This window comes from Artemia sp. Qi Xiang Cuo, chromosome 4 (assembly GCF_049724085.1).
Source record: "Artemia sp. Qi Xiang Cuo chromosome 4, ASM4972408v1, whole genome shotgun sequence".
NCBI lineage: Eukaryota > Metazoa > Arthropoda > Branchiopoda > Anostraca > Artemiidae > Artemia > Artemia sp. Qi Xiang Cuo.
In genome coordinates this window covers 77,576,086-77,602,795 of record NC_142797.1, presented here as the reverse complement: position 1 = coordinate 77,602,795, position 26,710 = coordinate 77,576,086, and the positions used below count along the sequence as shown (strand labels likewise).

At 34.8% G+C, this 26,710-nt stretch overlaps 1 protein-coding gene across 1 annotated transcript in view; it reads left to right on the top strand.

Moving 5' to 3' along the window:
* LOC148953455 (acetyl-coenzyme A synthetase 2-like, mitochondrial) overlaps positions 1-26,710 on the top strand; it is a 69,553-nt gene that overhangs the window by 692 nt on the left and 42,151 nt on the right. Inside the window, exons 2-3 of the mRNA XM_089087965.1 lie at positions 1,775-1,922; positions 3,498-3,728. Coding sequence (XP_088944091.1) covers positions 1,775-1,922; positions 3,498-3,728 — 379 coding nt within the window. The remainder of the gene's footprint in view (positions 1-1,774; positions 1,923-3,497; positions 3,729-26,710) is intronic.

Genomic DNA, 26,710 nt, shown 5'->3' with positions numbered 1-26,710 from the left:
CTATTTCTGGACACCATGACATTCGCGATCGTTTACGCAATCAAATTCTCGGAAATTCACTTCCCCTTCGAGTCCTAGACAATAACATTGTTCCCGTTAGAATTCAATGCGCATGTGCAACCTTCGTTCCGGAGTTATTACAAATAGAAACATCAAATAAATCGACCTTGGAAAAAGAGGTCATTGACCGATTACGCAATCTTTCTCCCTAGGGAGGCTATGCCCTTATTTGGGGTCCCGTCAGTATTCTATGCCCATATAAGGAGTCCCCGTCGGAGTAGCACCCCCCCCCCTCTACTAACGGCACATTCAGGGACGCTGTGAATGAAAACAGTAAATAGGACTAAGGACAAAATACATTTGTTTGGGACTCCAGAGAGTGCCCTGAACCAGTCAGTAAGGTTTCCATTGTCAGTCTACACAGCACATTGGTGTTCATCATACAATTTATTAAAGAGACGATGCAATATATTCTTTTCTTGTATTCTTTATTCTTTATGATGCAATTTATTTCAGTAAGGTGCACATAATATTCAGGTCTTCAAAAGACACTGGGATTTCAGTCCTCTTCTTCCTAGTTTTTGCTTGTTTTTGAGGACAAACAGGACATTTTGAAAGAAAGATATAAAATAATCAAATGTATAGGAAACCTTAGTAAAAACCAAAATGTACTTGTCTCGAATCCGGTAAGTACGCCAGAATTTTATATGCCGAGAAACAGTCGGCAAGGTTTCCATTGTCAGTCTACAGAGCACATTGGTGTTCTTCATACAATTTAGTGAGAACACTGACAATATTTTCTAGAAAAACATGATAGCTCAGAATTATCTACAGAATTGTCTGTGGACAGGCTATAACACCTTTGAAAATTAAGCATTTGTATCCTATGAGTTGGAACAAAAAAATTAGAAATTCATTATACTAGACAATGTGTCACATTTCCGCTTCTAAATTAATGAATCAAAAGTAACTTAAAATTTGTTTTGTTGTCTTTTTTAAAACTGACTTTATTCAAGGAATTAATATTGCCAATACAATTCATATACGACAATCATTATTACATGTTATTCAGATAAGATAGATAAGATAAGATATTTATTTCAAAAATAGCACTATCACAACCCCACAGGGGGCCGAATTCGGACTCTGGAGTCGACAATATAAATGGTTGCACTAAAACTGGCAAAAATGCAAAAAACAGCAACGAAATAGAAAAATCATAATGAAAAATCATTTAAAAGTCAGTAATTAAAACTGTTAAAAGTCAATTAAAAAGTTAAAAAGATAAAAACTGGTCGAACTAAACTTAAACAAATACAAATCAGTAAAAAAATTAAAACGGACATAAAAAGGGGGATAAGCGAAAATACACAAAAAAAGAGCGAGACATAAATTCATATAAATTAAAAGGGACACTAAAAAAGTGTCAATAATTCAACTAAACTAAGTGAATAAAACTTTAAAAAAAAAATACTATTTCATTCCATGTATTTCGTTTAGGCTGTTGGACTCTTCCCGTTTGCTGGTTCGCTGGCGCTCTTTTTTCACTGCTTCGAATTATCGAAAAAAGAGCTTCAAATTGCTTTAGTATTTAACCAGGAGTTTAAGAATTTTAAATTTGTGCGACTCATATTTGCAGCAACATAAAAAATTATAAGATGTATCAATCTTTTCCGAAAAAAAAGATCCAGGACTTTGTTTCCTGTATGCATTAGTACTCTGTTCTTCAATTAGGAAAACTTTATTAGGAAATTGATAAGTAAAACTTTTTTAGATGGTCTTTGACCTTCATCCTAATGACATATATTGTTGTGTTGCGGATATTGGATGGATTACAGGTCACAGCTCAGTCATCTACGGACCCTTGGCAAATGGAGTCACTACAGTCTTGTTCGAGTCTATACCCACATATCCAAACCCAGGTTAGTGAAACGACTTCCTTGAGAGGGAGGAGCTAATTTACCTTCGTTTAACGCTTTATAAAGTAGAAACTCCGTAGCCCACATTAACTTCCCAATTGCGTTCGCAATACCAGTAATTTTTAGACATGAAAATTTTATAAATGCTGGGTAATATTTACGATATCATTAGTTCTTCATTAAAATTTCTTGATAAGTCTCAAAAAAATAAAAATTGAGAAAAGTTCAAAGCCTATGGAAAATTGGCAAACATCATTCCGAAATTTGAACAGATCTCAATAATAGATAAATACAAAAAATATAAATCAATTTTATTTGTTGGTTAATTATCTAAACAAAGTTTAAACTTTGAACTGATATTTCAATTTATGTAAGCAAAGAGGCTGTCAAATAACAAGCATAATAAAACTGAGTGTATAAAATTTTGTGAGGACCGGAGATAAAATAGTTTGCCTCTTCCCCCAAAATCCCCTTAATCTCTCCTCTCCTGGAATTTCCCCTTGCTCCCTCTAAAAAATTAAACTGGTCCTGAAAGTTACATTTCAACTCAGTTGCCGAGCTAGGAGTCATCCTAAGATGCAAAAGCCTCCTCCCTGGCGAGTTCATTTGGACACTATTCACGTCATGTATCAGACCAGTAATGAGATACGCATGCCCTCTCTTTGCTGGCGCTGCAACTAGTCTAATTGCTCCTCTTCAACGTGTACAAAACCGAGCAGGTCGCGCAGTATTTTTTTGCACCTCTGATGTCAAACACCTGCAGTCGATCTACCATTGATTTGACCTGGCTTCAATGTCGGTGTTCTACAAATACACACATTGTCCTGCTTCTGAGGAGGTATCAGGACCTTTCAGTATCAAGAGATTTTGGGCAATAATTATTTCTAACTTGACAAATTGAGAATTTGAATAAAACCATTTAATGAAGGAACATATGCTGCTTGTTTGGATTTAGCTTTAAATCCGCAGTAGCTGTGAAAAGAATATTTGTCAATAAATGATGTTTTTAGCTCAGGTGTATATTTGGTCACAAGCCAGAGGACCGAGTAAGGGAGCCAGTCAAGATGTATTTTTTTTGTTTGCAACCAATTCGATTTTCTAATCCAGAATTGGCTTGCCAAAGTTTGACTTGCTTGAAGATTTCATTTTAGGGTTTTACTTCGTTATATAATCCGGCAATCAGGGTCTCGAGTGTACTAAAACTACTAGTCATTGCAGCACCAAGCAACATGAGGCCGACACAGTTTCAGATGCTCCTCCTTCATTTAAACCTTTGGATAACTTCAGCCTTCATTCCCAGGATGGGCATTTGGAAACCTATCATCCTTCTTCCGTAAAATGAGTCATGTTAACCTTTCTTTCATTATTGACATGGGTGGCTCGGTCGAACCACTTGCTCTGTACGCCTAAATGTTTGATGTAGGGTCATCGCAACATGGACACATCGTAACATCGTAACATGGTCATCGGTCATCGCATGGATGTATGGTCATAGTAACAAGCTTCTAAAATTATTTTTAAGCAAACCTCTGGAAAACATTAAAAATAATATTCTCAACCTTTTGTTGTTAATTTTAGGTCGGTATTGGGAATCAATTGAGCGTCTTAGTATCAATCACTTCTTTTGCGCACCAACTGCAATAAGAGTACTTCTACAGCACCCTGACACTTGGGCTACAAGATATGACCGATCTTCACTAAGGACAATCGGGTCTGCTGGTGAACCAATAAACATTGAAGCCTGGAACTGGTGCTACAATGTAGCTGGAAATAAGAAATGTCATGTCATAGACAATTGGTGGCAGACAGGTAATACATAAAAGGGACTGTTTGCTGAATTAATTCACAAGAATTTCACTTTTAAGCTGAAGCTTAATTAATTCAACAATATATACAATAAAACGCGTCTAAAATTTTTTCGTTTAATTAGCAGCTAATTTATTCGAACACAGATAAATTACTTTTTTGCAAAAAACTATTTATTAGGTAATAATAAATCAAGAAACTTCACATATGACATTATAGTAAATACTTTATGGCATAAATAATTTCAGATAAATAAACTGTTAAAAAAATGTCAGCTACTTAAATATTACCATAAATTTTTTTAGGGAATAAAATTTATATGGACCATAATTGACCTACTCTGCCCTGGACCCTGAACCTCATCCCTGGGCCTACTACAAAGAATGTTTATATCGGATATTTGAAAAGTATAATCCACCATATCCGTAAAAAAAAGAATTTTCCCATAGGGATAACTATGACATATTGTGTGGGTCTCATCCAATAACATACTGGTAAGACTGGTGAGTAGACTAGAGTTTTACTAAAGTCTTTTAGTAAAAATAATATGGATATCACAAATTAATGTAAAAAAGCAAGGTATTGATTATTAGAATTATTTTCATGAGCGTACCTTAAGAAATTTGGAGTAGATCCGAAAAATATTTAGTCTTCACTCACCAAGATCCGTAGAAGCTAGTTTTGAAAGATATCCTTTATTTCTTATGGGAGTAGAGGGAGTAAGTTCAAGAGAACGTGAAAAATAGGCAAACCGTATTGAAAATAGAAAGTGTCTTGAAACCTTTTAAAAATATTAATGTTATGGTGAGGGTTAGGCTCAGCCCCCCTTCATGGAGGGCTCAGACCTCCTTTTGTAGTTGACTGCAAGGGAAAATGCTTAATATAATGACAAGGGATTGCAATGGCTTTATTTACCATAATTATTTAAGAAAACTTTTTGAAAAAGAAGTTTTTCAAAGAAAAATAAAGGCCATTTTAAACTTAAGATTAGTAGATACAAAAACCCGTTAAAATTCAAATCAAAAAGACCAGAAATTACTATTAAACAATAAACGAAACCCAAAACGAACAGAAATTAGAAACATAATCATAGCGAAATAGCATACAACAAGTAATAATATAAATGAAAAAATAAGTCTTAAGCCGAGTAATGCTTAAATTAAATATGAAAATTGAGCTCAAAACGAAAAAAAAAACTATTTTGCTATTGAAGTATAAATGAAGCCCAAAACGAACAGAAGTTAAACAAAAAACAAATGCAAACAAACACACAATAGATACTAATTTAAATGAATAGATAAATCTTAAAACGAGTGAAACTTAAATTGAAAAAGCAAATCAAGCTTGAAACGAACAAAAATAACTACAAACAAGAGTTTAGGTATCGCCACCTTCTCTCAATGTAAAAGTCTAAAATTTACTGTGTCACTGGCACTTTACTAAAAAAGGAATTGTATTACAAATATTTTCTTTTGTACTGAATATCGAAAAAAAAACATTAAAATTACAGTAAAATTTTGAGCTGATGAGCTTTTAGCGATTAATATCATTATACATCAAATATTCAGTTTAATTTATTAGTTCTTTCTGAAATTGTTCAAAACGAATATAGTTTCACTAAAAACAAGAGTTTGAATACTGCCCCCTTCCTTAACTGTAAAGACCTATAGCCTACCGCGTCATTGGCGCTTCACTAAGAACGAATTATATTACAAATATTTTCTTCTCCAGTTCTTACAGCATTGAAAATAAAAATAAAGTTACTGTGAAATAAATTCTTGATCTGATAGTTCTTTCAACAATTAACATAATTATATATCTAATATTCAATTTGATTTTGTTTATACTTTCTAAGACTGTTCAAGACGCATATAGTTTTCAGTAAAGTGCCAATGATGCAGTAAATTTTAGACTTTGGCAGTACGAGAAGGAGGCGATACCCGGACTCTTGTTTGTAGTGATTTTTGTTCGTTTCAAGCTATATTTGCATATTCAATTTAAGTTTCGCTTATTTTAGGATTTATTTATTCATTTACATTAGTACCTTTTTTGTGTTTGTTTGCATTAATTGTTTATTTAACTTCTGTTCGTTTTGGGTTTCATTTATACTTCAATAGCAAAATGGTTAACTTGCTTTAAGATTTATTTATTTTTTAATATTATTACTTGTTGTATTTTTTTTGCTATGATTGTTTATTTGATTTCTGTTCGGTTTGGGTTTCATTTATTCCTTAATAGTAATTTCTGGTCTTTATGAGTTTGAATTTTAACAGGTGTTTGTATCTGCTAATCTTAAGTTTGAAATGGCTTTTAATTTTCTTTGAAAAACTTCTTTTTCGGAAAGTTTTTTTTTTAATTGACTTATGTTCGTTTTTGATTGCAAAAAGTTTCATGGTTTTAAAAATTCCTTATTTTAAAATCAAACTTTTTTTTCAAAATCAAATGTTCATCATAGTATCAAAACTAGCACCAAAGTAACAATATCCAAGTAAAAAAATGGGTTTGTATCAACCTATGAGTTTTTATTATCTGATGTTTGAGCTATTTTTAACAAAATGGCTATCTCAAAATTTTTATCCGATGGGTTTGGGGAAAAAGGGCGTGATGGGTGGGGGGGGGGTTAATTACCCTTCGATCGGCAATTTACTAAATATTACAAATATTTTACAAATAAAAGTGTTACAAATATTTCCTTTCTACTGAACATTGAAAAAAAAACACATTAAAATTACAGTGAATTTTGAACTGATGAGCTTTCATCAATTAACATTATTATACAGAAAATATTCAGTTTAATTTAATAGTTTTGTCTAAAGTTGTTCAAGACGAATATAGTCTCACTACAAACAAGAGTTTGAATACTGCCCCCTTCCTTAACTGTAAAAACCTTAAGCCTACCGCGTCATTGGCGCTTCACTAAGAACGAATTATATTACAAATATTTTCTTCTCCAGTTCTTACAGCATTGAAAATAAAAATAAAGTTATTGTGAAATAAATTCTTGATCTGATAGTTCTTTCAACAATTAACATAATTATATATCTAATATTCAATTTGATTTTGTTTATACTTTCTAAGACTGTTCAAGACGCATATAGTTTTCAGTAAAGTGCCAATGATGCAGTAAATTTTAGACTTTGGCAGTACGAGAAGGAGGCGATACCCGGACTCTTGTTTGTAGTGATTTTTGTTCGTTTCAAGCTATATTTGCATATTCAATTTTAGTTTCGCTTATTTTAGGATTTATTTATTCATTTACATTAGTACCTTTTTTGTGTTTGTTTGCATTAATTGTTTATTTAACTTCTGTTCGTTTTGGGTTTCATTTATACTTCAATAGCAAAATGGTTAACTTGCTTTAAGATTTATTTATTCTTTAATATTATTACTTGTTGTATTTTTTTTGCTATGATTGTTTATTTGATTTCTGTTCGGTTTGGGTTTCATTTATTCCTTAATAGTAATTTCTGGTCTTTATGAGTTTGAATTTTAACAGGTGTTTGTATCTGCTAATCTTAAGTTTGAAATAGCTTTTAATTTTCTTTGAAAAACTTCTTTTTCGGAAAGTTTTTTTTTTAATTGACTTATGTTCGTTTTTGATTGCAAAAAGTTTCATGGTTTTAAAAATACCTTATTTTAAAATCAAACTTTTTTCAAAATCAAATGTTCATCATAGTATCAAAACTAGCACCAAAGTAACAATATCCAAGTAAAAAAATGGGTTTGTATCAACCTATGAGTTTTTATTATCTGATGTTTGAGCTATTTTTAACAAAATGGCTATCTCAAAATTTTTATCCGATGGGTTTGGGGAAAAACGGCGTGATGGGTGGGGGGGGGGGTAATGACCCTTCGATCGGCAATTTACTAAATATTACAAATATTTTACAAATAAAAGTGTTACAAATATTTCCTTTGTACTGAATATTGAAAAAAACACATTAAAATTACAGTGAATTTTGAACTGATGAGCTTTCATCAATTAACATCATTATACATAAAATATTCAGTTTAATTTATTAGTTCTTTCTAAAATTGTTCAAGACGAATATAGTTTCACTACAAACAAGAGTTTGGATACTGCCCCCTTCCTTAAATGTAAAAACTTTAAGCCTACCGCGTCATTGGCGCTTCACTAAAAACGAATTATATTAACTTCAATAGCAAAATAGTTAACTCTCTTTAAGGTTTATTTATTCATTTCTATTATTACGAAAAAAGGGCGTGATGGGGGGGGGGGGGGTTCTAATTACCCTTCGATAGGCACTTTTTTTTTTCGTTTTGAGCTTAATTTAAGCATTACTCGCTTTAAGATTTATTTTTCATTATATGTTATTACTTGTTGTATTTTTTTGCTATGATTGTTTATTTGATTTATGTTCGGTTTGGGTTTCATTTATTCCTTAATTGTAATTTCTGGTCGTTTTGAGTTTGAATTTTAACAGGTGTTTGTATCTGCTGATCTTAAGTTTGAAATAGCTTTTAATTTTCTTTGAAAAACTTGTTTTTCTGAAAGTTTTTTAAATTACTTTTTGTTCGTTTTTGATTGCAAAAAGTTTCAAGTTTTGAAAAATTCCTTATTTCAAAATCAAACTTTTTTTAAATCAAAGTATCAAGACTAGTACCAAAGTAACAATATCCAAGTTTAAAATGGGTTCGTATCAACCTCGGAGTTTTTATTATCTGATGTTTGAACTATTTTGAACAAAATGGCTATCTCAAAATTTTTATCCGATAGGTTTGGGGAAGAAAGGGCATGTTGGGGGGGGGCTAATTACCCTTCGATTTCTTTAACTCTTTAAAAGTGAACTAGAAAATTCCATTTTCAATAAACTCTCTGAAGTTTATACGAGCATCCCTTCTATAAGAACCATATATGTCCCGAGGGCATAATTTAAAACGCCTGTCCTTGGGCCCTGGGGGTTGTGTCGACCCCAGAGTTTTTATATCTGATGTTTGAACTATTTTAACAAAATTGTCACCTCAAAATTTTTATCAGATGGGTTTGCGGAAGAAAAAGACGTGGAGGGGGGAAGGGTTAGTTGCCGTCCGATCCCTTTTGACATCAGCCCTCTCTAAAGTTTATACGAGCATCCCTTTCATAAGAACCACATACAATCCCAGGACATAACTTCTAACGCCTGCCCCCGGGCCATGGGGGGTTGTGTCGACACCAGAGTTTTCGTTATCTGACCTTTGAATTATTTTAGAATATGGCTATCTCAAAATTTACATCGGAGGTGTTTGGGGGAAAAGGGCGTGGGGGGGATAGTTGCCCTTCGATTTCTTTTGACTCTTAAAAAGTGAACGAGGACTTTCAATATCCATTCAAATAAGCCCTCTCTGAAGTTCATACGAGTACCCCTTCCATAAGAACCACACATGCCCTCAGTGCATAACTTAGAACGCCTGCCTCCTGGCCCTGGGGTGTTGTATCGACACCGGAATTTTACCTAATCGGACCTTTGAACTATTTTTAACAAAATCGATATCCCATAAATTTCATCAGATGGGTTTGGAAAAAAGGGTGTGGGGGTGATGGTTGCCTTTGGATCTCTTTTGACTCTTAAAAAGTAAAGACAAACTTTCAATTTCTAATTAAATGAGCCCTCTGAAGTTTATAGGAGCATCCCCTTCATAAGAACCAGATCCCCAGAACATAGCTTACAACGCCTGTCCCCGGGCCCTGGGGGGGTTGCGTCGACACAGGAGTTTTTTTATCTGACCTTTTGACTATTTTTAACGAGATGTCTATCTAAAAATTTCTATCGGTTGGGTTTGGGGAAAAAGGGTATGTGGGGGAGGGGGCTAGTTGCCCTCGGATACCTTTTGACTCTTAAAAAGTGAACTAGGACTTTCATTTTCCAATCAAATGAGTTCTCTTTGAAGTTTATACAAGCATCTCCTTCATAAGAACCATACACGCCCCCAGGATAACACTTAGAATACCGACCCCCCGAGCTCGGGAGGTTGTGTCGACACTGGAGTTTTTGTTATCTAATTATTAAACTAATTAAAAAAAAAATGGCTATCTCAAAATTTGTAGCGGATGTGTTTGGGGAAAATGGCATGGGGGGATAGGGGCTACCCCCCATAAAGTTTATACGAGCATCTCTTTCATAAGAACAACACATGCCCTCAGGGCATAACTTTGAACGCCTGCCTCCTGGAGTGTTGTTAGTGTTGTATTTAGGCCCTGGAGTGTTGTATCGACACCATAATTTTAACTATTTTTAACAAAATGGCTATCCCAAAAATTTCATCAGATGGGTTTGGAAAAAAATATGTGGGGGGCTAGTTGCCCTCCAATCTCATTTTTTCTCAAAAATCGAACTAGAACTTTCAATTTCCAATCAAATTAGCCCTCTCTGAAGTTTTTACGAGTATTTCTTTTATAAAAACCATATATTTTCCCAGGACATAACTTATAACGCCTGCCCCCGGGCCATGGGGTTGTTATGATCTTTAAACTATTCTCAACAAAGTGGCTCTCTCAAAATTTTTATCAGATGCATTTGGGAAAATGGCGCAGGGGGCTGATTACCCTCCGATCTCTTTCGACTCTTAAAAATTAAATTAGAACTTTCAATTTCCAATCAAATGAGCCCTCTCTGAAGTTTATACGAGCTTTCCTTCCGTAAGAACCATATATGACCCCAGGGTATAACTTACAACGCCTACCCCTGGGGGCTTGTGTCGCCACCGGAGTTTTGTTATAAGATCTTTGAACTATTTTTAACAAAATGGCTATCTTAAAATTTTTATCGGATGCATATGGGAAAAAAGGGCATGCGGCGGGGTGGGACTGGTTTACCTCCGATCACACTTGACTATCGAAAATAGCATTATAAATTTCGATCTCCAGTCGAATGAACCCTCTTCGAAATTTTTGCGATCATCCCTTCCATATGAAGGGCCTCTGGGAAAAAATATAAAACATTGGAGCTTTGTGGCCTTTACTATAGGCAACACTGTAGTGTTGCCTCTGATAATCAAGTTAGATTTTGAGCCCTACAAAATAGTACCCAAACAACATAAGGCATTTGGGATATTTTGATAAGCTGATAAGGATCACTGAATTTAGTTCAAAGATCTACAGTACTATAAAACCCAAAGGATTACTCAGTTTCTTAGGTAGCGTTTTAGGTGCTTCCTATGAAAGGATTTGTCATTGGGGCAAGGGCTGCAAGTTATGCAATTACAGGGGCTGTAAGTTATGGAACTTTCAGGGAATGATGAGTGGGCTGGTCTATTGACTTCAGCGTAATATGCAATTAATGTCCCTACTACTACTACTAGTACTATTACTACTATTGTTACTACCACTACTACTGCTACTACTACTACTATCACTACTACTAATACTACTACTACTACTACTGTTACTACTACTATTAATCCAAGAACTACTACTATAAGTCTTCTAATACTATTACTACTACCATTTCTACTACAACAAATACTACTTCTATTGCGTCTGCAGCTAAGGCTAATGGTAATGAGTTGAAAATTTCAGGAAATGTTGAGGGGGAAGTTGAACTAAATCAAAGCACCCTATTTTCAAATAGGTTGTCAAAAGGGTGTAACGGCGATGTCTTGGGAACGGTTTAGAGTGTTAAGTCCATACTTTCAGGACATGAGGAGGGGCATGCTCTACTGACCAAAAGACAATATGTGCATACTACTGCTGCTACATTTACCACAATCACTACTGCTACTACTATTACTACTACTCTTGCTACCACAACACCTAGTACTACTACTAAGGCTAAAGGGTTGGAAGGTGAAAAATGAAAGGGAACGCTGAGAGGGAATTTGAATTAAATCAAAACACAGCATACGCATGCAGGTTGTCAAAAGGAAGTAATCTGTATGCTACGACTACTACGTTTACTGCAACTACTACTACTGCTGTTACAATTGCTACAACTACCACTACAGCTACTACTACTGTTACTACTGCTACTGTCAAAGTTAGAGAGGATGTTGAACTAAATCAAAACAAAGTATTTGAATGCAGGTTGTCAAAATGACGAATCAATAATATCCCAGGAAGTCCTTTGGGCATTAAATTGAAACTTTTACTACTACTGACTATTGCTACTACTGAGGGTAAGGGTATTAAAGTGAAGCTTTAAGGGAATTTTTAAGGGGATATTTAAATAGATCAGACTAAACTACGTGAAAATAGGTTATCAAAAGTGTGTATCAACAACATCTCACACAAGGGCTTAGAGTACAAAGTTGAAACTTTCAGGGTAAGCTGAGAGGTTTGTTGAACTAACCAAAATAAGGTATGTGCATACTACTTCTACTGCTGCTGCTACAATTACTGCTAATACTGATGCTTATAGTATTAAATAAAAAAAAACAGGTTTTTTTAACTGAAAGTAAGGAACGACGTTAAAACTTAAAACGAACAGAAATTATTCCGTATATGAAGGGGGCTGTCCCCTCCTCAACGCCTCGCTCTTTACGCTAAAGTTTTTTTATTGTTTAAAAAAATAGAGTTGTGAGAAAGTCAAACTTCAGCGTAAAGAGCGAGGCGTGGAGGAGGGGACAGCCCCTTTCATCTATGGACTAATTTCTGTTCGGGTTCAGTTGTCACGTCGGTCCGTACTTTCAGTTAAAAAAACGTGTTTTTTTTATTTAATTTTTTAATGTTTTTGAATTAATGCAGGTTTTGTTTTTGGCTCACCGTACATGAATAATTAAAACAAAATTTGCATATTATATTTGGTTAAATGGCTTTCTCGAAACTTGTTTAATTTTATTTACGAACGTTTTTATTAGTAATAAATATACGTAACTTAGAATTAACTTACGTAACGAACTTCTATATTCATAAATTTTTAACACGTATATTAGGGGTTCGCCCCCTAGTCAATACCCTGCTCTTTAAACTATAGTTCGAATTTTTTTTCCAGTTCTTTAAAAATGACCTCTTAATCACAATCAGTTGATCAGTTGAAAAACTTGTTTTTTTTTATTTAATTCCTGATCTTTTTCTTTAATAATGCTGGGAAATCCGGCGCCCCCTTCCTAGCAATGTCCCTTCCCCCCTGAAAACTTCCTTCATGGACAGTTCCTTCCATATTGCCCCCGGCCCTCGCCATCCCCCCCCTCCCCCCCCAAAACTCCACAGAAAAAGTCAGTATAATTACAAAAAACCAAAACTATAAGGTAACAATGAGTAAAGTTCATAACTTTCAGCCCTCCCCCTGGGGACTTTGGGGGATCAAGTCATCCTAAAAGACATTTTTATCATATTTTCGACCATGCTGAACAAAATGGCTATCTAAAAATTTTGATCGTGTGACTTTGGGAAAAATATGAGCGTGGGAGGGGGCCTGGTTGCACACAATTTTTTTTGTTAAATTAAAATGGCACTATAAATTTTAATTTACGTTCAAATTAGCCCTCCCACGATTTTATAGTACGCAGGGTTCTATACTAATCCCCAGGGGTAAAAAAAAAAAACAAAAAACAAACAAAAAAAAAAAAAAACACCCAACCCTTTTCTTTCTTCTGGAAAAAAAATTAAAATTCCACAATTTTTTATATAGGAGCTTTAAACCTCTAAAGTATGGTTCTCTTATACGCTGAATATGATGGTGTGATTTTCATTAGGGTTCTATAAATTTTAGGGGGTCTTTCCCTCTTTTTTCTAAAATCAGCCAAATTTTCTCAGGCGCATAACTTTTGATGGGTAAGATTAAACTTAATGAAACTTATATATTTGAAATCAGAATTAAATCTGATTCTTTTGATGTATCTATTGGTATCAAAATTCTGTGTTTTAAAGTTTCGGTTACCATAGAGCCGGGTCGCTCCTTACTTACAGTTCGTTACCACGAACTGTTTGATAAAGATGGAATTTTCAGGAAATGTCAAAGGGATTTTGAATTAAATAAAATAGACTATGTGGATGCAGGTTGTCTAAAGTGCAAATATGCAATATAATAGGAATAACTTAGAGTAATAAGGCTGCTAAGAGTATGAAGGTGAAAATATTAGGGAGGGAATCATTTCCTTAAATAATGCCCATCTTTGCCACCTGGCTTGACTTGGGGGAGAACCCCCTCATATACGTAATACTTTCTGTTCGTTTTAATTTCTAATGTTGCTCCTTACTTTCAGTTGAAAAAACTTGTTTTTTTATTTAATTTCTGATCGTTTCTTAAATAACGCTGGGAAATCCAGTGCTCCCTTCATAGAAATGTCCCTTACCCCAAAGAAAAATCCTCCACGGAAAGATTCTCCAGATTTACCCCCTCCTCTAGCCCCCCCCCCTCCAGAAAAAAATCCTTCCTGAAAATGTCTGTATACTTCCCAATAACCAATAAATAATCCTGGCAAGTCTGGCGCCCCTTTCATGGCAGTTTCCCTTCCCCCATGAAAACTTCCTTCATGGACAGATCCTCCAACATAACCCCCGACCCCCCCCCCCCACTACCAGAAAAAACCCTCCTGAAAACTTCTGTATACTTCCCAATAACCAATACTTTATGTTAACATTGGGTAAAGTTCATAACTTTTAGCCCCCCCCTGGGGACTTGGGGGGATTAAGTCATCCTAAAAGACATATTTATCATATTTTTGACCATGCTGAACAAAATGGCTATATCAAAATTTTGATCGGGTGAATTTGAGAAAAATATAAGCGTGGGAGGGAACCTAGTTGCCCTCCATTTTTTTGGTCACTTAAAAATCGCACTAGAACTTTTAATTTCCGTTCCAATGAGCCCTATCAAGATATTCTAGGACCACTGGGTCGATACGATAAACCCTGGGGAAAAAACAAAACAAAAAAAAAACAAATAAACAAATAAACACGCATCCGTGATCTTTCTTCTGGTAAAAAATGCAAAATTCCACATTTTTGTAGATAGGAGCTTGAAACCTCTACAGTAGGGTTCTCTGATACGCTGAATATGATGGTGTGATTTTCATTAAGGTTCTATAACTTTTAGGGGGTCTTTTCCCCTTTTTTTCAAAATCAGCCACATTTTCTCAGGCGCGTAACTTTTGATGGGTAGCACTAAACTTGATTAAAGTTATATATTTGAAATCAACATTGAAATCTGATTCTTTTGATGTATCTATTGGTATCAAAAACCCGTTTTCTAGAGTTTCGGTTACCATTGAGCCGGGTCGCTCCTTACTTACAGTTCGTTACCACGAACTGTTTGATTAGTTTTTTTCACAACCAATATCAGAGCAAAACAAGATGAATATAGTAAATGATTGGGTTATGGTCAGGGCCGTATCCAGAATTTTTTCGGGGGGGAGGAGGGTAAAAAAACTTAAAAAAAATATATCAAAACTAGTTTATATTCATTTATGTTACGTTTTTAAGATTCAGTCGGACATTTCAGGAAGGGGGGTGAAAACCCCTACCATACCCTGGATACGGTATTGGTTGCGGTAATACCAAGGTAACGTTAAAGCTTTAATTTCAACGTGGCGAAATTCACATTCGCCAATTTATTATCCATCCCTGTAAAATAATCCCAGTTACGATGTTCCCCAGTTTTTTGGTCTTCTTTTGTGTCTCCATTCTTTGGTTGTTTGTACTGTAGTTTAATGTTATCGCTACACTTTTATATATGACTACAAATCTTTTTGATTCAATCGTCATTGTTATTATTATTATCATAATTGTTCCTATTGTTATAAAGATAAGGACTGGAAGGAAAAGGTAAGAAATAGGGTGAAAAATCTTGTTGGTTAAATTTTCGATTATAAAGAAGTTGAAACAATAAAAAGATTAAAAGAGAAAATTAGCATGGTTTAAGAATTTATATACAATCTTTGAGTCTTTGAGGAAGATAAAAAAATTTCCTTATTTCATCTCAAATATAAACTTCAATTTATTTTAAAGAATTTATTAGTTTTATTACTATTAATAAATTAACCTAATTTAAGAGTTTACTCTTTCGATCTAGCTTCATTCTCTTAATTTATCTTTGCAACAGTAAAAACAAGTCAATCTTGTTCAAGTTTTCATTTACACCTCAGTTGAACTAAATAAATTTCATTAAAATTTTAGTGTAAAAAAGATATTCTAAAAAAAAAAAAAAAAAAAAAAAAAAAAAAAAAAAAAAAAAATAAATTGCCCCCAGGATTCCCTTCCCACAATATTACATTATCCCTTCTCGGAATAATTTTGTATTTTCCCATGACTGAAAAAAGTCTTAAAATATCGCATAATGACAAGTACTGGGAGTTGGCGGCTTCGCAAGTGGGTCTCGGCAATTGGCGCGCAGCAGGCTTATATATATTCATCCTCATTGTCACTTCTTCTAACTGTAGATAATATGAACTTCTTCTTTATGTTAAGGCGTCAAAACAGGTTTGATACAACAACCTTAAAAAGAAAAATAGGAATTCTTCCCTTAAGTTGTGACCTATTTAGATCATTTTTGTGGCCAAAAATGTCAATATGCCAGTTAAGCAAAAAAAAACTATATAACCATTATCGAGGAAAAATAAACATATATGTACACAATTATTACTTGTTTAATTATTTAAAAAGACATATAATTCTAATAAAAATGTTTCGTTGGCAGTTGTCAATGCTTCCTTCCAGGCAGCATTATATACTCGACGTTCATTTTCAGGTGGTAGCAGAAATATCATCCTTCATCCGCAGAGCATGTCCCAGCAATCTCATCCTTATGCCTAAATATGTTATTGAATTTGTTTTATTATTTTTTAAGGGAACCCACAGGTGGGCAGACAAAACATTGCCCCTCACATTGTAGCATCTAAAAGTGCAAAATTTTATATTTATCTTAATCAATCAACCATTAAGTAAAACAGTATCAAAATAACTATAAGGAGATTGACGCCAACAAATTCGAACAAATATACCAATATGCACGCTAAATTTTCTTTTTATGTGTTATAATTAAAATATTTTGTTTTTAAAAGATCCCAAGCTCAGACCCATGACCCCAAAATCTTGGGAGAAGAACCAGGAAATGAAAATCCTGTGATATCAGTTAATACCTTTTTTTAAAATTATATTACCGTTATCATTAAAAGATAAAAAAGCTTAAGCTATCAAAACTAAAGTTCCGTTTGTCTGATGTAAATGCATTATTTTACAGTATGTAATCCCAACTTCAATAAAAAAAATAAAATATTTATGACTAGGACTTTTTGACGGAAAACAGCCAAATATAGAAATTCTTTCTCTAAATATGAATTTTGTTGGAATTTACGTAGATAAGAGATACTAAAAACCCTTAATTAAGTATTGGATTTACCTAATTTAGTGCAAGTAAACTTGAGTTTTTCTCAATTACAGTTATTCAACTTTCTGCTAAAAGACTTTCAATGCTGTATTAAATAAATGATTGTGTAACTTTGAATCACAAATAGAACGTATAGCGAATCTTCGACAAACTCAGCACTTGTGATTTTTTTAAAATTTTCCCATGGACCTTCGTATTGAAGACGTGGTTGTAGAGTATCTTTAGAGAGCTCACTCAAACCATAGTTGAAATTTCTTGTGCCGTTTTAAGTTGGATATTGTGTTCCATATTTTTTTTTTTTTATTTTGGCCGTTTTTTACTACAAAGCGATAATTTTTGTCCAAATAGGACAAAATGCGATCGAGCAAAAATTTTGAATTAGCCAATCGGCTTAGACACGCCCGAGAGCTAGTCTTCAGACCTTCTAGTTTCAGAGGCCTTTCAATCGGACGATGGTGCATTTGTCCTTAAATATAATGCAAACCGTAATATAGAGCTATTACACACCGTATATCATGCGATACCAACAGCTATGCAACATTCCGTAGAAGTACAACAAGTTTTAAGAGGAAATTGAAATGGCTAGTGCCCTTTTTAATAGTCGAAAGTGATTGGAAGGCAACTAACACCCCTTCCAAACCCACCATTTCCGCAACCGCATCCAATCAAACTTTTGAGATAGACATTTTGTTCCACGCGGTTTAAAGTTCAGGAAATTATACCTTTGAGCAGGATACTCCCCTCACAATCTTCAGGGCACGGGTTATAAATTATGCCCTGGGGGTATATAAGGTTTTTATTGAAATGTTCGTCGTAGAAACTTGAAAAAGAGCTGATTCGATTGGAAATTTAAAGGGCTAGTGCCCTTTTTAATAGTCGAAAGTGATTTGAGGGCAACAAGCCCCCCATTCACGCCCACCTTTTCCCCAAACACATCCAATCAATATTTTATATAGCCATTTTATTCAACGTAGTTAAAAGTCTTGGAAATTTGGTCTATAAGGATGCCAACCCCTTCCCCCTCCCAATAGCCCTCAGGGAAAGGGTTTTAAGTTATGCCCTGGGGGCGTATAAGGTTTATATTGAAAGCGTAGAAACTTCAAAAGCGCTCTACGGGACACCCTCTAGGTGTCCCGTAGGGCGCTCTACTATTGAGAGACTATTGTCTCTCTACTATAGAGAGACACCCTCTACTATTGAGCCGGGTCGCTCCTTGCAGTTCGTTACCACGAAATCATTGATGGAAAATAAAAAAAAATAATTTTTTTTTAACTGAGAGTAAGGAGCAACATTAAAACTTAAAACGAACAGAAATTGTTCCGTATATGAAAGGGGCTGTCCCCTCCTCTATACCTCGCTCCTTACGTTAAGGTTTTCGAGGTATTGAGGAGGGGACAGCCCCTTTCATATACGGAATAATTTCTGTTCGTTTTAAGTTTTAATGTCGCTCCTTACTTACAGTTAAAAAAACCTGTTTTTTTTATTCAATATCTGAAGGTTTTTGAAGTAATGCAGCTTTATTTTGGCTCACCGTAAATGAATAGTTAAAGCGAAATTTGCATATTAATTTTACTTTTTTGGCTAAATGGCTTTCTCGAAATTTTGTTCTGACGTAACTTACGAATTAACTTACGTAAGGAACTTCGTTATACGTATGTCTTATTACGTATATTTGGGAGTTTGCCTCCTAGTCAATACCTTGCTCTTTACGCTAAAGTTCGAATTTTGTTCGAATCACAAACCCCTGAATCACAAAGGCCGGTTAATTAGAATAGATAGCTCTTTTGAAAGTACTAAAAAAAAATTTAGCGAAAAGGGTGAGGCATTGACTAGGGGGCAAAACCCCTCATATACGAAATAATTTCTGTTTGTTTTAAGTTTTAATGTTGATCCTTACTTTCAGTTGAAAAAACTAGTTTTTCTTATTTAATTTCTGATCGTTTTGTAAATAAAACTGGGAAATCCGGCGCCCCCTTCATAGAAATGTCCCTTCCCCCAAGGAAACATCCTCCACGCTTTTTATTTTTTAAAAAGGATGTTTCCCCCAAGGAAACATCCTCCACGCATTTATTTAGCATCGCTAAATAAATGAAACCCAAAACAAACAGAAATTACAATAAATAACCGAGTCAAACTCAAAACGAGCAGAAATTAATAGAAGTTGGGCTCAAAACCCCTATGCCTTCCCAAGGCCAGAACATATTTTGTACTTTACTGAAAACAATATAAATGTTTTTACTTTTATAACTTTAATAAATCAAATAATTTTACATTTTGATTACTAAATATCAGTATATTGATATTAAACTGACCTTGCACAATCATTTGTATTTCATAGTCTTTTCAGGGAAAAAGAAAATAATACTTTAAATCTTTTCGTTTTTTTAAGAATTTATAGTTTGGCCTGCTATTTGTCTGCTGGAGAAAAATTTTCAGCAATTTTTAAAGCAGACACCCTCTTAAAAATCTGGACACAAATAGTAGTGTTTAATTTAGTTTCAAACCTCCTCTAGTTGACCTAAAATGGAAAACTTGATACCATTCGCAAAAAAATCTGTTTACTTTCTTTAATAGCTTGGATACACTTAAGCAATTTTGATTTGGTTTAATTTTAAGAGTAGAAGCAGCCCCGAAAGTTTTAACATAGTACCCTCAGTCGTTCTTGGGATACTGTCGAGATGCCTTATTGGGAATTATCATTAACACAGTGCCTTTTGATTTAATCTTATGGCAACATTTAGTTTTTAAACAAAAATTCAAATGGGAGGGTGTGCCTGGGAGGGGGATTATTTTTCCTCCAATCACTATCGACTATTAAAAAGGGCATCAGCCCTTTCTATTTTCAATCGAATGAGCCTTTTTCGAAGTTCCTACAACAACTCCTTCGATACAAAGTGCCCTGGTCTAAACAACAACGACAACAACAAAATAATACATTATACCCAAATCGATCTTTACTATAAAAATGTCAAACCTTCTAATCACTTTCGACTATTAAAAAGGGCACTAAGCCTTTCGATTTCCAATCGAATCAGCCCTTTTTGAGTTTCTACGACGACACTTCCTATAAACACCTTATATACCCCTAGGGTATAAATTACAACCCTTACCCTAAGGGCTCTGGGGGTGGTTGTCATCCTCGAAGACCTAATTTCTAGAACTTTCAACTACGTTAAACGAAATGGCTATCTCAAAACTTTGATTAGATGTGTCTGGTAAAATGGTAGGCGTGAGAGGTCTTTCTCCAATCCCTTTCAATTATTAAAAAAGGCACTAGCCCTTACAATTTCATATCAAATGAGCCCTTTTGATGTTTCTACGACAACGCTTTCCATATGGGTGATTTTAAGAGGGGGGTTGATTACTCTCCTCTCACTTTCGACTATTAAAAAGGGCAATTTCAATTTCCAATCAAATGAGCCCTTTTTTGAATTCCTACAACAACTTTCTATATAAGCCTTATATACCCCCAGGGCATAACTTACAACCCTTACACTGAGGGCTCTGAGGGAGTTATCATCCTAAAGGACCTAATTTACAGAACTTTCAACTACGTTGAAGAAAATGGATATCTCAAAATTTTGATTGGATGTGTTTTACATGGTGGGCGTGAGAGGGGGGTTAGTTGCTCTCAGATCACTTTCAACTATTTAAAAAGGCACTAGCCCTTTCAATTTCCATTTGAATGAGCGCTTTTGAAGTTTCTACAACATCGCTTTGAATATAAACCTTATACGCCCCCAGGGCATAACTTACAACCCTTTCCCTGAGGGCTAATGGGAGGGGGAAGGGGTCGGCATCGTTATAGACCAAATTTCCAAGACTTTTTACTACGTTGCATAAAATGGCTATATAAAATATTGATTGGATGTGTTTGGGGGAAAGGTGGGCGTGAATGGGGGGCTAGTTGCCCTCAAATCACTTTCGACTATTAAAAAGGGCACTATCCATTTCAATTTCAAATCGAATGAACCCTTTTTCAAGTTTCTACGGCAAAGATTTCAATAAAAACCTTATATGCCCCCAGGGCATAATTTATAACCCTTGCCCTGAAGACTGTGGGCGAGTGTCCTGCTCAAAGGTATAATTTCCTGAACTTTAAACCACGTGGAACAAAATGTCTATCTCAAAAGTTTGATTGGATGCGTTTGGGGAAATGGTGGGTTTGGAAGGGGTGTTAGTTGCCTTCCAATCACTTTCAACTATTAAAAAGGGCACTAGCCATTTCAATTTCCTCTTAAAACCTGTTGTACTTCTACGGAATGTTGCATAGCTGTTGGTATCGCATGATATACGGTGTGTAATAGCTCTATATTACGGTTTGCATTATATTTAAGGACAAATGCACCATCGTCCGATTGAAAGGCCTCTGAAACTAGAAGGTCTGAAGACTAGCTCTCGGGCGCGTCTAAGCCGATTGGCTAATTCAAAATTTTTGCTCGATCGCATTTTGCCCTGTTTGGACAAAAATTATCGCTTTGTAGCACAAAACGGCCGAAAAAAAAAATATGGAACACAATATCCAACTTAAAACGGCACAAGAAATTTCAACTATGGTTTGAGTGAGCTCTCTAAAGATACTCTACAACCACGTCTTGCCTTCTACTTCAGAGAGAAGTAGAACAGAGAAACATACTGTAGAGGTTTCAAGCTGCTATATACTAAAAATTTGAAATTTTGCATTATTTGCCAGAAAAAAGATCACGGATGCGTGTTTATTAATTTTTGTTGTTGTTTTTTTTTTCTTTTTTCGCCAAGATTGATCATATCGAATCAGTTATCTTAGAAGATCAGGAGGGGATATCATTTGATCGTAAATCAAAAGTTCAAGTGCCCTTTTTAAGTGACCAAAAATATTAGACGGCAGCTAGTCCACCTCCCACGTCAAGTTTCTTCTGAAGGTTTCCCCATCAAAAATTTGAGATAACCATTTTGCTCAGCATATTCGAAAGATCTAATAGCCATGTCCTTGAGGATGACTTGGCCCCCGAAATCCCCCAAGGAAAGGGATAGAAGCTTTTTCAAAAGTTCAAAAAAAACTTTAATGCAAAAAGCGAGGTATTGGGAAGGGGGTTGCCCCCTCATATACGTAATAATTTATTTTCATTTTAAGTTTTGATGGTGCTTCTTACTTTCAGCTGAATTTTTTTTTTAAATCAAACTCTAAAAACCGGAATTTTGATACCCATAGACGCATCAATAGAATCACATTTTTAAGCTGATTTCAAATGTTTAAGTTCCATTAAGTTTAGTTTTACCATCAAAAGTTACGTGCCCGAGAAAATTTGCCTTATTTTTTGAAAAAAGGAGGAAACACCCCCAAAAAGTCATAAAACTTTAATGAAAATTACACCATTGGATTCAGCGTATCTGAAAACGCTACTACGGAAGTTTAAAGGTCCCATCTACAAAAATGTGGAATTTTGTATTTTTTTTGTCAGAAGAAAGATCACGGATGCGTGTTTATTTGTTATTTTTTTTTTTTTTGCTTGTTTTTTTTTTTATTTTCCCAGGGGTGATCGTATCGATCCAGTAGTCCTAGAATAGCGTAAGAGAGCTCATTTTGTTCAGCATAGTCGAAAATTTAATAAATGTGTATTTGAGGATGACTTAATCCTCCACAGTTCCCGGGGGAAGGGCTGGAAGTTATGAACTTTGCCCATTGTTTACATATAGTATTGGGTAATGGGAAGTATAAAGACGTTTCAAGAGGGTTTTTTTCTGATGGGGGGGGGTCGGAGAAGGGGATTACGGGGTAGTATCCTTCCATGGAGGATGTTTCCTTGGGGGAAGGGACGTTTCTATGAAGGGGGCGCCGGATTTCCCAGTTTTATTTACAAAACGATCAGAAATTAAATAAGAAAAACTAGTTTTTTCAACTGAAAGTAAGGATCAACATTAAAACTTAAACAAACAGAAATTATTTCGTATATGAGGGGGGTTGCCGCCTGGTCAATACCTCGCCCTTTGCGCTAAATGTTTTTTTAGTACTTACAAAAGAGCTATCTATTCTAATTAACCGTCCTTTGTGATTCACGGGTTTGTGATTCGAGCAAAATTCAAACTTTAGCGTAAAGAGCAAGGTATTGACAAGGAGGCAAACTCCCAAATATACGTAATAAGACATACGTATATAAAAGTTCGTTACGTAAGTTAATTCGTAAGTTACGTCAGAACAAAATTTCGAGAAAGCCATTTATCCATAAAAGTAAAATTAATATGCAAATTTCGCTTTAACTATTCGGTGAGCCAAAATCAAAGCTGCATTAATTCAAAAACGTTCAGAAATTGAATAAAAAAACAATTATTTTAACTGTAAGTAAGGAGCGACATTAAAACTTAAAACGAACAGAATTTATTCCGTATATGAAAGGGGCTGTCCCCTCCTCAATACCTCGAAAACCTTAACGTAAGGAGCGAGGTATTGAGGAGGGGACAGTCCCTTTCATATACGGAACAATTTCTGTTAGTTTTAAGTTTTAATGTCGCTCCTTACTCTCAGTTAAAAAAACTTATTTTTTTTTTATTTTTCATCAAAGAGTTCGTGGTAACGAACTGCAAGGAGCGACCCGGCTCAATAGTAGCCGAAACTCTAAAAAATGGAATTTCAATACCAGTAGATACATCAAAAGAATCGGATTTTTATGCTGTATTTCAAATATAAATGTTTCATCAAATTTAGTTTTACCAATCAAAACTTACGAGCCTGAAAATATTTGCCTTATTTCCGAAAAAAGGGGTACACCTCTTAAAAGTGCTAGAATCTTAATGAAAATCAAACCACCAGATTCAGCGTAACAGAAAATCCTAATGTAGATGTTTCAAACTCCTATCTACAAAAATGTGGAATTTTGTATTTTTTGCCAGAAGAAAGATCACGGATGCGTGTTTATTTGTTGTTGTTTTTTTCCCAGGGGTGATCGTATCGATCCAGTAGTCCTAGAATATCGTGAGAGGGCTCATTCGAACGAAAACTATAAGTTTTAGTGGCATATTTAAGTGACCAAAAATTTTAGGGTCACTTGGCCTCGTCCCACGCTCATTTTTCCCGACGTCACCCACTCACAATTTTGATGGGATACGTGGTACGTGGGAGGATCTTTCCATGGAGGATGTTTTGTTGAGTGAAGGGAAATTTATATGAAGAGGGTTTCGGATTTCCCAGCATTATTTAAAAGACGATCAGAAATTAAATAAAAAACAAGTTTTTGCAACTGAAAGTAAGGAGCAACATTAAAACTTAAAGCGAAAAGAAATTATTACGTATATGAGGGTCCCCTAGTCAATATCTCGCTCTTTACGCTAAAGTTTTTTTAGTACTTTCAAAAGAGCTATTTATTCTAATTAAACGGCCTTGTGATTCAGGGGTGTGTGATTCGAACAAAATTCAAACTCTAGCGTAAAAAGCGAGGTATTAACTAGGGGGCTAACCCCCTCATATACGTAATAACATATGCGTAATAAAAAAACAATTAAAAACAAGCGATAAGGCTAAATAGTTCTCGAAACTTTAAAAAACGGAGTTTTTATGTCAGTAAATCAAACAGATCGTGATAACGAACTGTATAGTCAGAGTGACTCGTCTCAATAGTAACCGAATCTCTAAAAAACGGAATTTTAATATCAATAGATACATTAAAAGAATCAGATTTTTATTCTCATTTGAAATATGGAAGTTTCATCAAGTTTACTCATTCTGTTTTCTGTCTGATTCTGATTCCGTCTCATAACTTTGTTTTTTAAAACAATAAAAAACTGGTCTACTGGTGTACTGATCTACAACTATTTTTATTCTTTTAAAAAACAAAGTTATGAGACAGAATCAAACTTTAGCCTAAAGAGCGAGGGGTTGAGGAGGAGGCAGCCCCTTTTATATACGGAATAATTTTGTTCGTTTTAAGTTTTAATGTCGCTCCTTACTTCCAGTTAAAAAAACTTACTTTTTTTATTTAATTTTTGAACATTTTTGGTTCAATGCAGCTTTTTTTTTGGTTCACCGTACATGACTAGTCAAAACGAAATTTGCATATTCATTTTACTTTTTTTGGCTAATTGGGAGAAATTTAAACTTTAGCGTAAAGAGTGAGGTGTTGAGGAGGAAGCAACCCCCTTCATATACGGTATAATTTCTGTTCGTTTTAAGTTTTAATGTCACTCCTTACTTTCTGTTTAAAAAACTTGTTTTTGTTTTTAATTTCTGAACGTTTTTGAATTGATATAGGTTTTGAAATTAGCTAACTGTATATGAATAATTAAAACTAAATGTGCATGTACAATGAAAAATATATGCATTGTCAGTTTAATATACGTATGCTGATATTAATTCCTTATAATCTTAAAGTTATAAAAGTGAAAACTTAAAAAAAAAATCAGCAAAGTACAAATTATGTTCTGGCTCTTAGAAACCATGGGGCTTAGGACCCTACTCAGATTAATTTCTGCTCGTTTTGAGCTTGACTTATTTTAATTTCTGTTTGTTTTTCGGTTTCATTTATTTATTAATACTGATTGGTGGTAGTTGTATGCTTGGTAGATTATTTGATTCTATTTTTTTTCATTTTTGGTTTAATGGAGTTCTTTACTTTTTTTTTGAAAAACTTATTTTGTGCAAAAAGTTTTTTTGATTAATTTCTGTTCGTTTTATATTGACATAGTCTTTTTCAGGGAAAAAGAGAGAGAGCCTCTTCTAAAGTTAAACAACCATTCCTTCCATAAGAACCTTTAATACCCCCTGAACATAACTTACAACCCTTGTTCTATCTGGGGTTTGTTTCAACCACAAAAGCCTTGTTATATTATATTTAGACTATTTTGAATAGAATGGCTATCTCAAAATTTCTATTAGACACATTTAGGGACAATATGACGTTTGTGTAGGGGGGAGAGAGTAGCTGCCCTCTGATCACTTTGACTCTTAAAAAGGGAACTAGAGCGTCTGATTACCAGCCCAATGAGCCCCCTTTGACGTTTATATCACCACACTTTCTATAAAAACCCTATATATCCCAAGGGAAAAGTTACAACCCTCGCCCTGAGGGCTGGGGGGATTTTTATCCTCAAAGACATAATTTCCATACCTTTGTGAAAGGCTTAACAAAATGGTTATATCAAAATTTTGATGGGAAGTGTTTGAGAATATGATAGGCATGGAGGGAGACATTTGCCTTCTGATCAGTTTCGACTAATAAAAAATGCACTACTCCTCTCAATTTCCAATCAAATGAGCGCTTTTTGAAGCTTCTACGACAGCAATTTCTATAAAAACATTAAATGACCCAAAGGCATAACTTTCGACCCTTGTCCTGAGGGCTATGGGGGGAGGGCTGTCATCCTCAAAGACATAATTTCCAGACATTTCAACTACGTTGAACAAAATGGTAATCTGATATTTTTGATTGGATGTGTTTGGGGAAATAGTGAACGTGAGAGGGGAGTCAGTTATCCCCCAATCAATTTCAACTAATAAAAAGGGCACCAGCCCTCTCAATTTCCAATTGAATGAGCTCATTTTGAAGTTTCTACGACAATGCTATCTATGAAAAACCTTATATTCCCCCAGGGCGTAACTTACATTCTTGGCCCTGGGGCTCTCGGGGGTTTGTCATCCTCAAATACGTAAGTTCTAGAACTTTCAATTACGTTGAACAAAATCGTTATCTCAAAACTTTGATTGAATGTATTTGCGGGAATGGTGGGCGTGAGAGAGGGTTTAGTGGCTCTCCA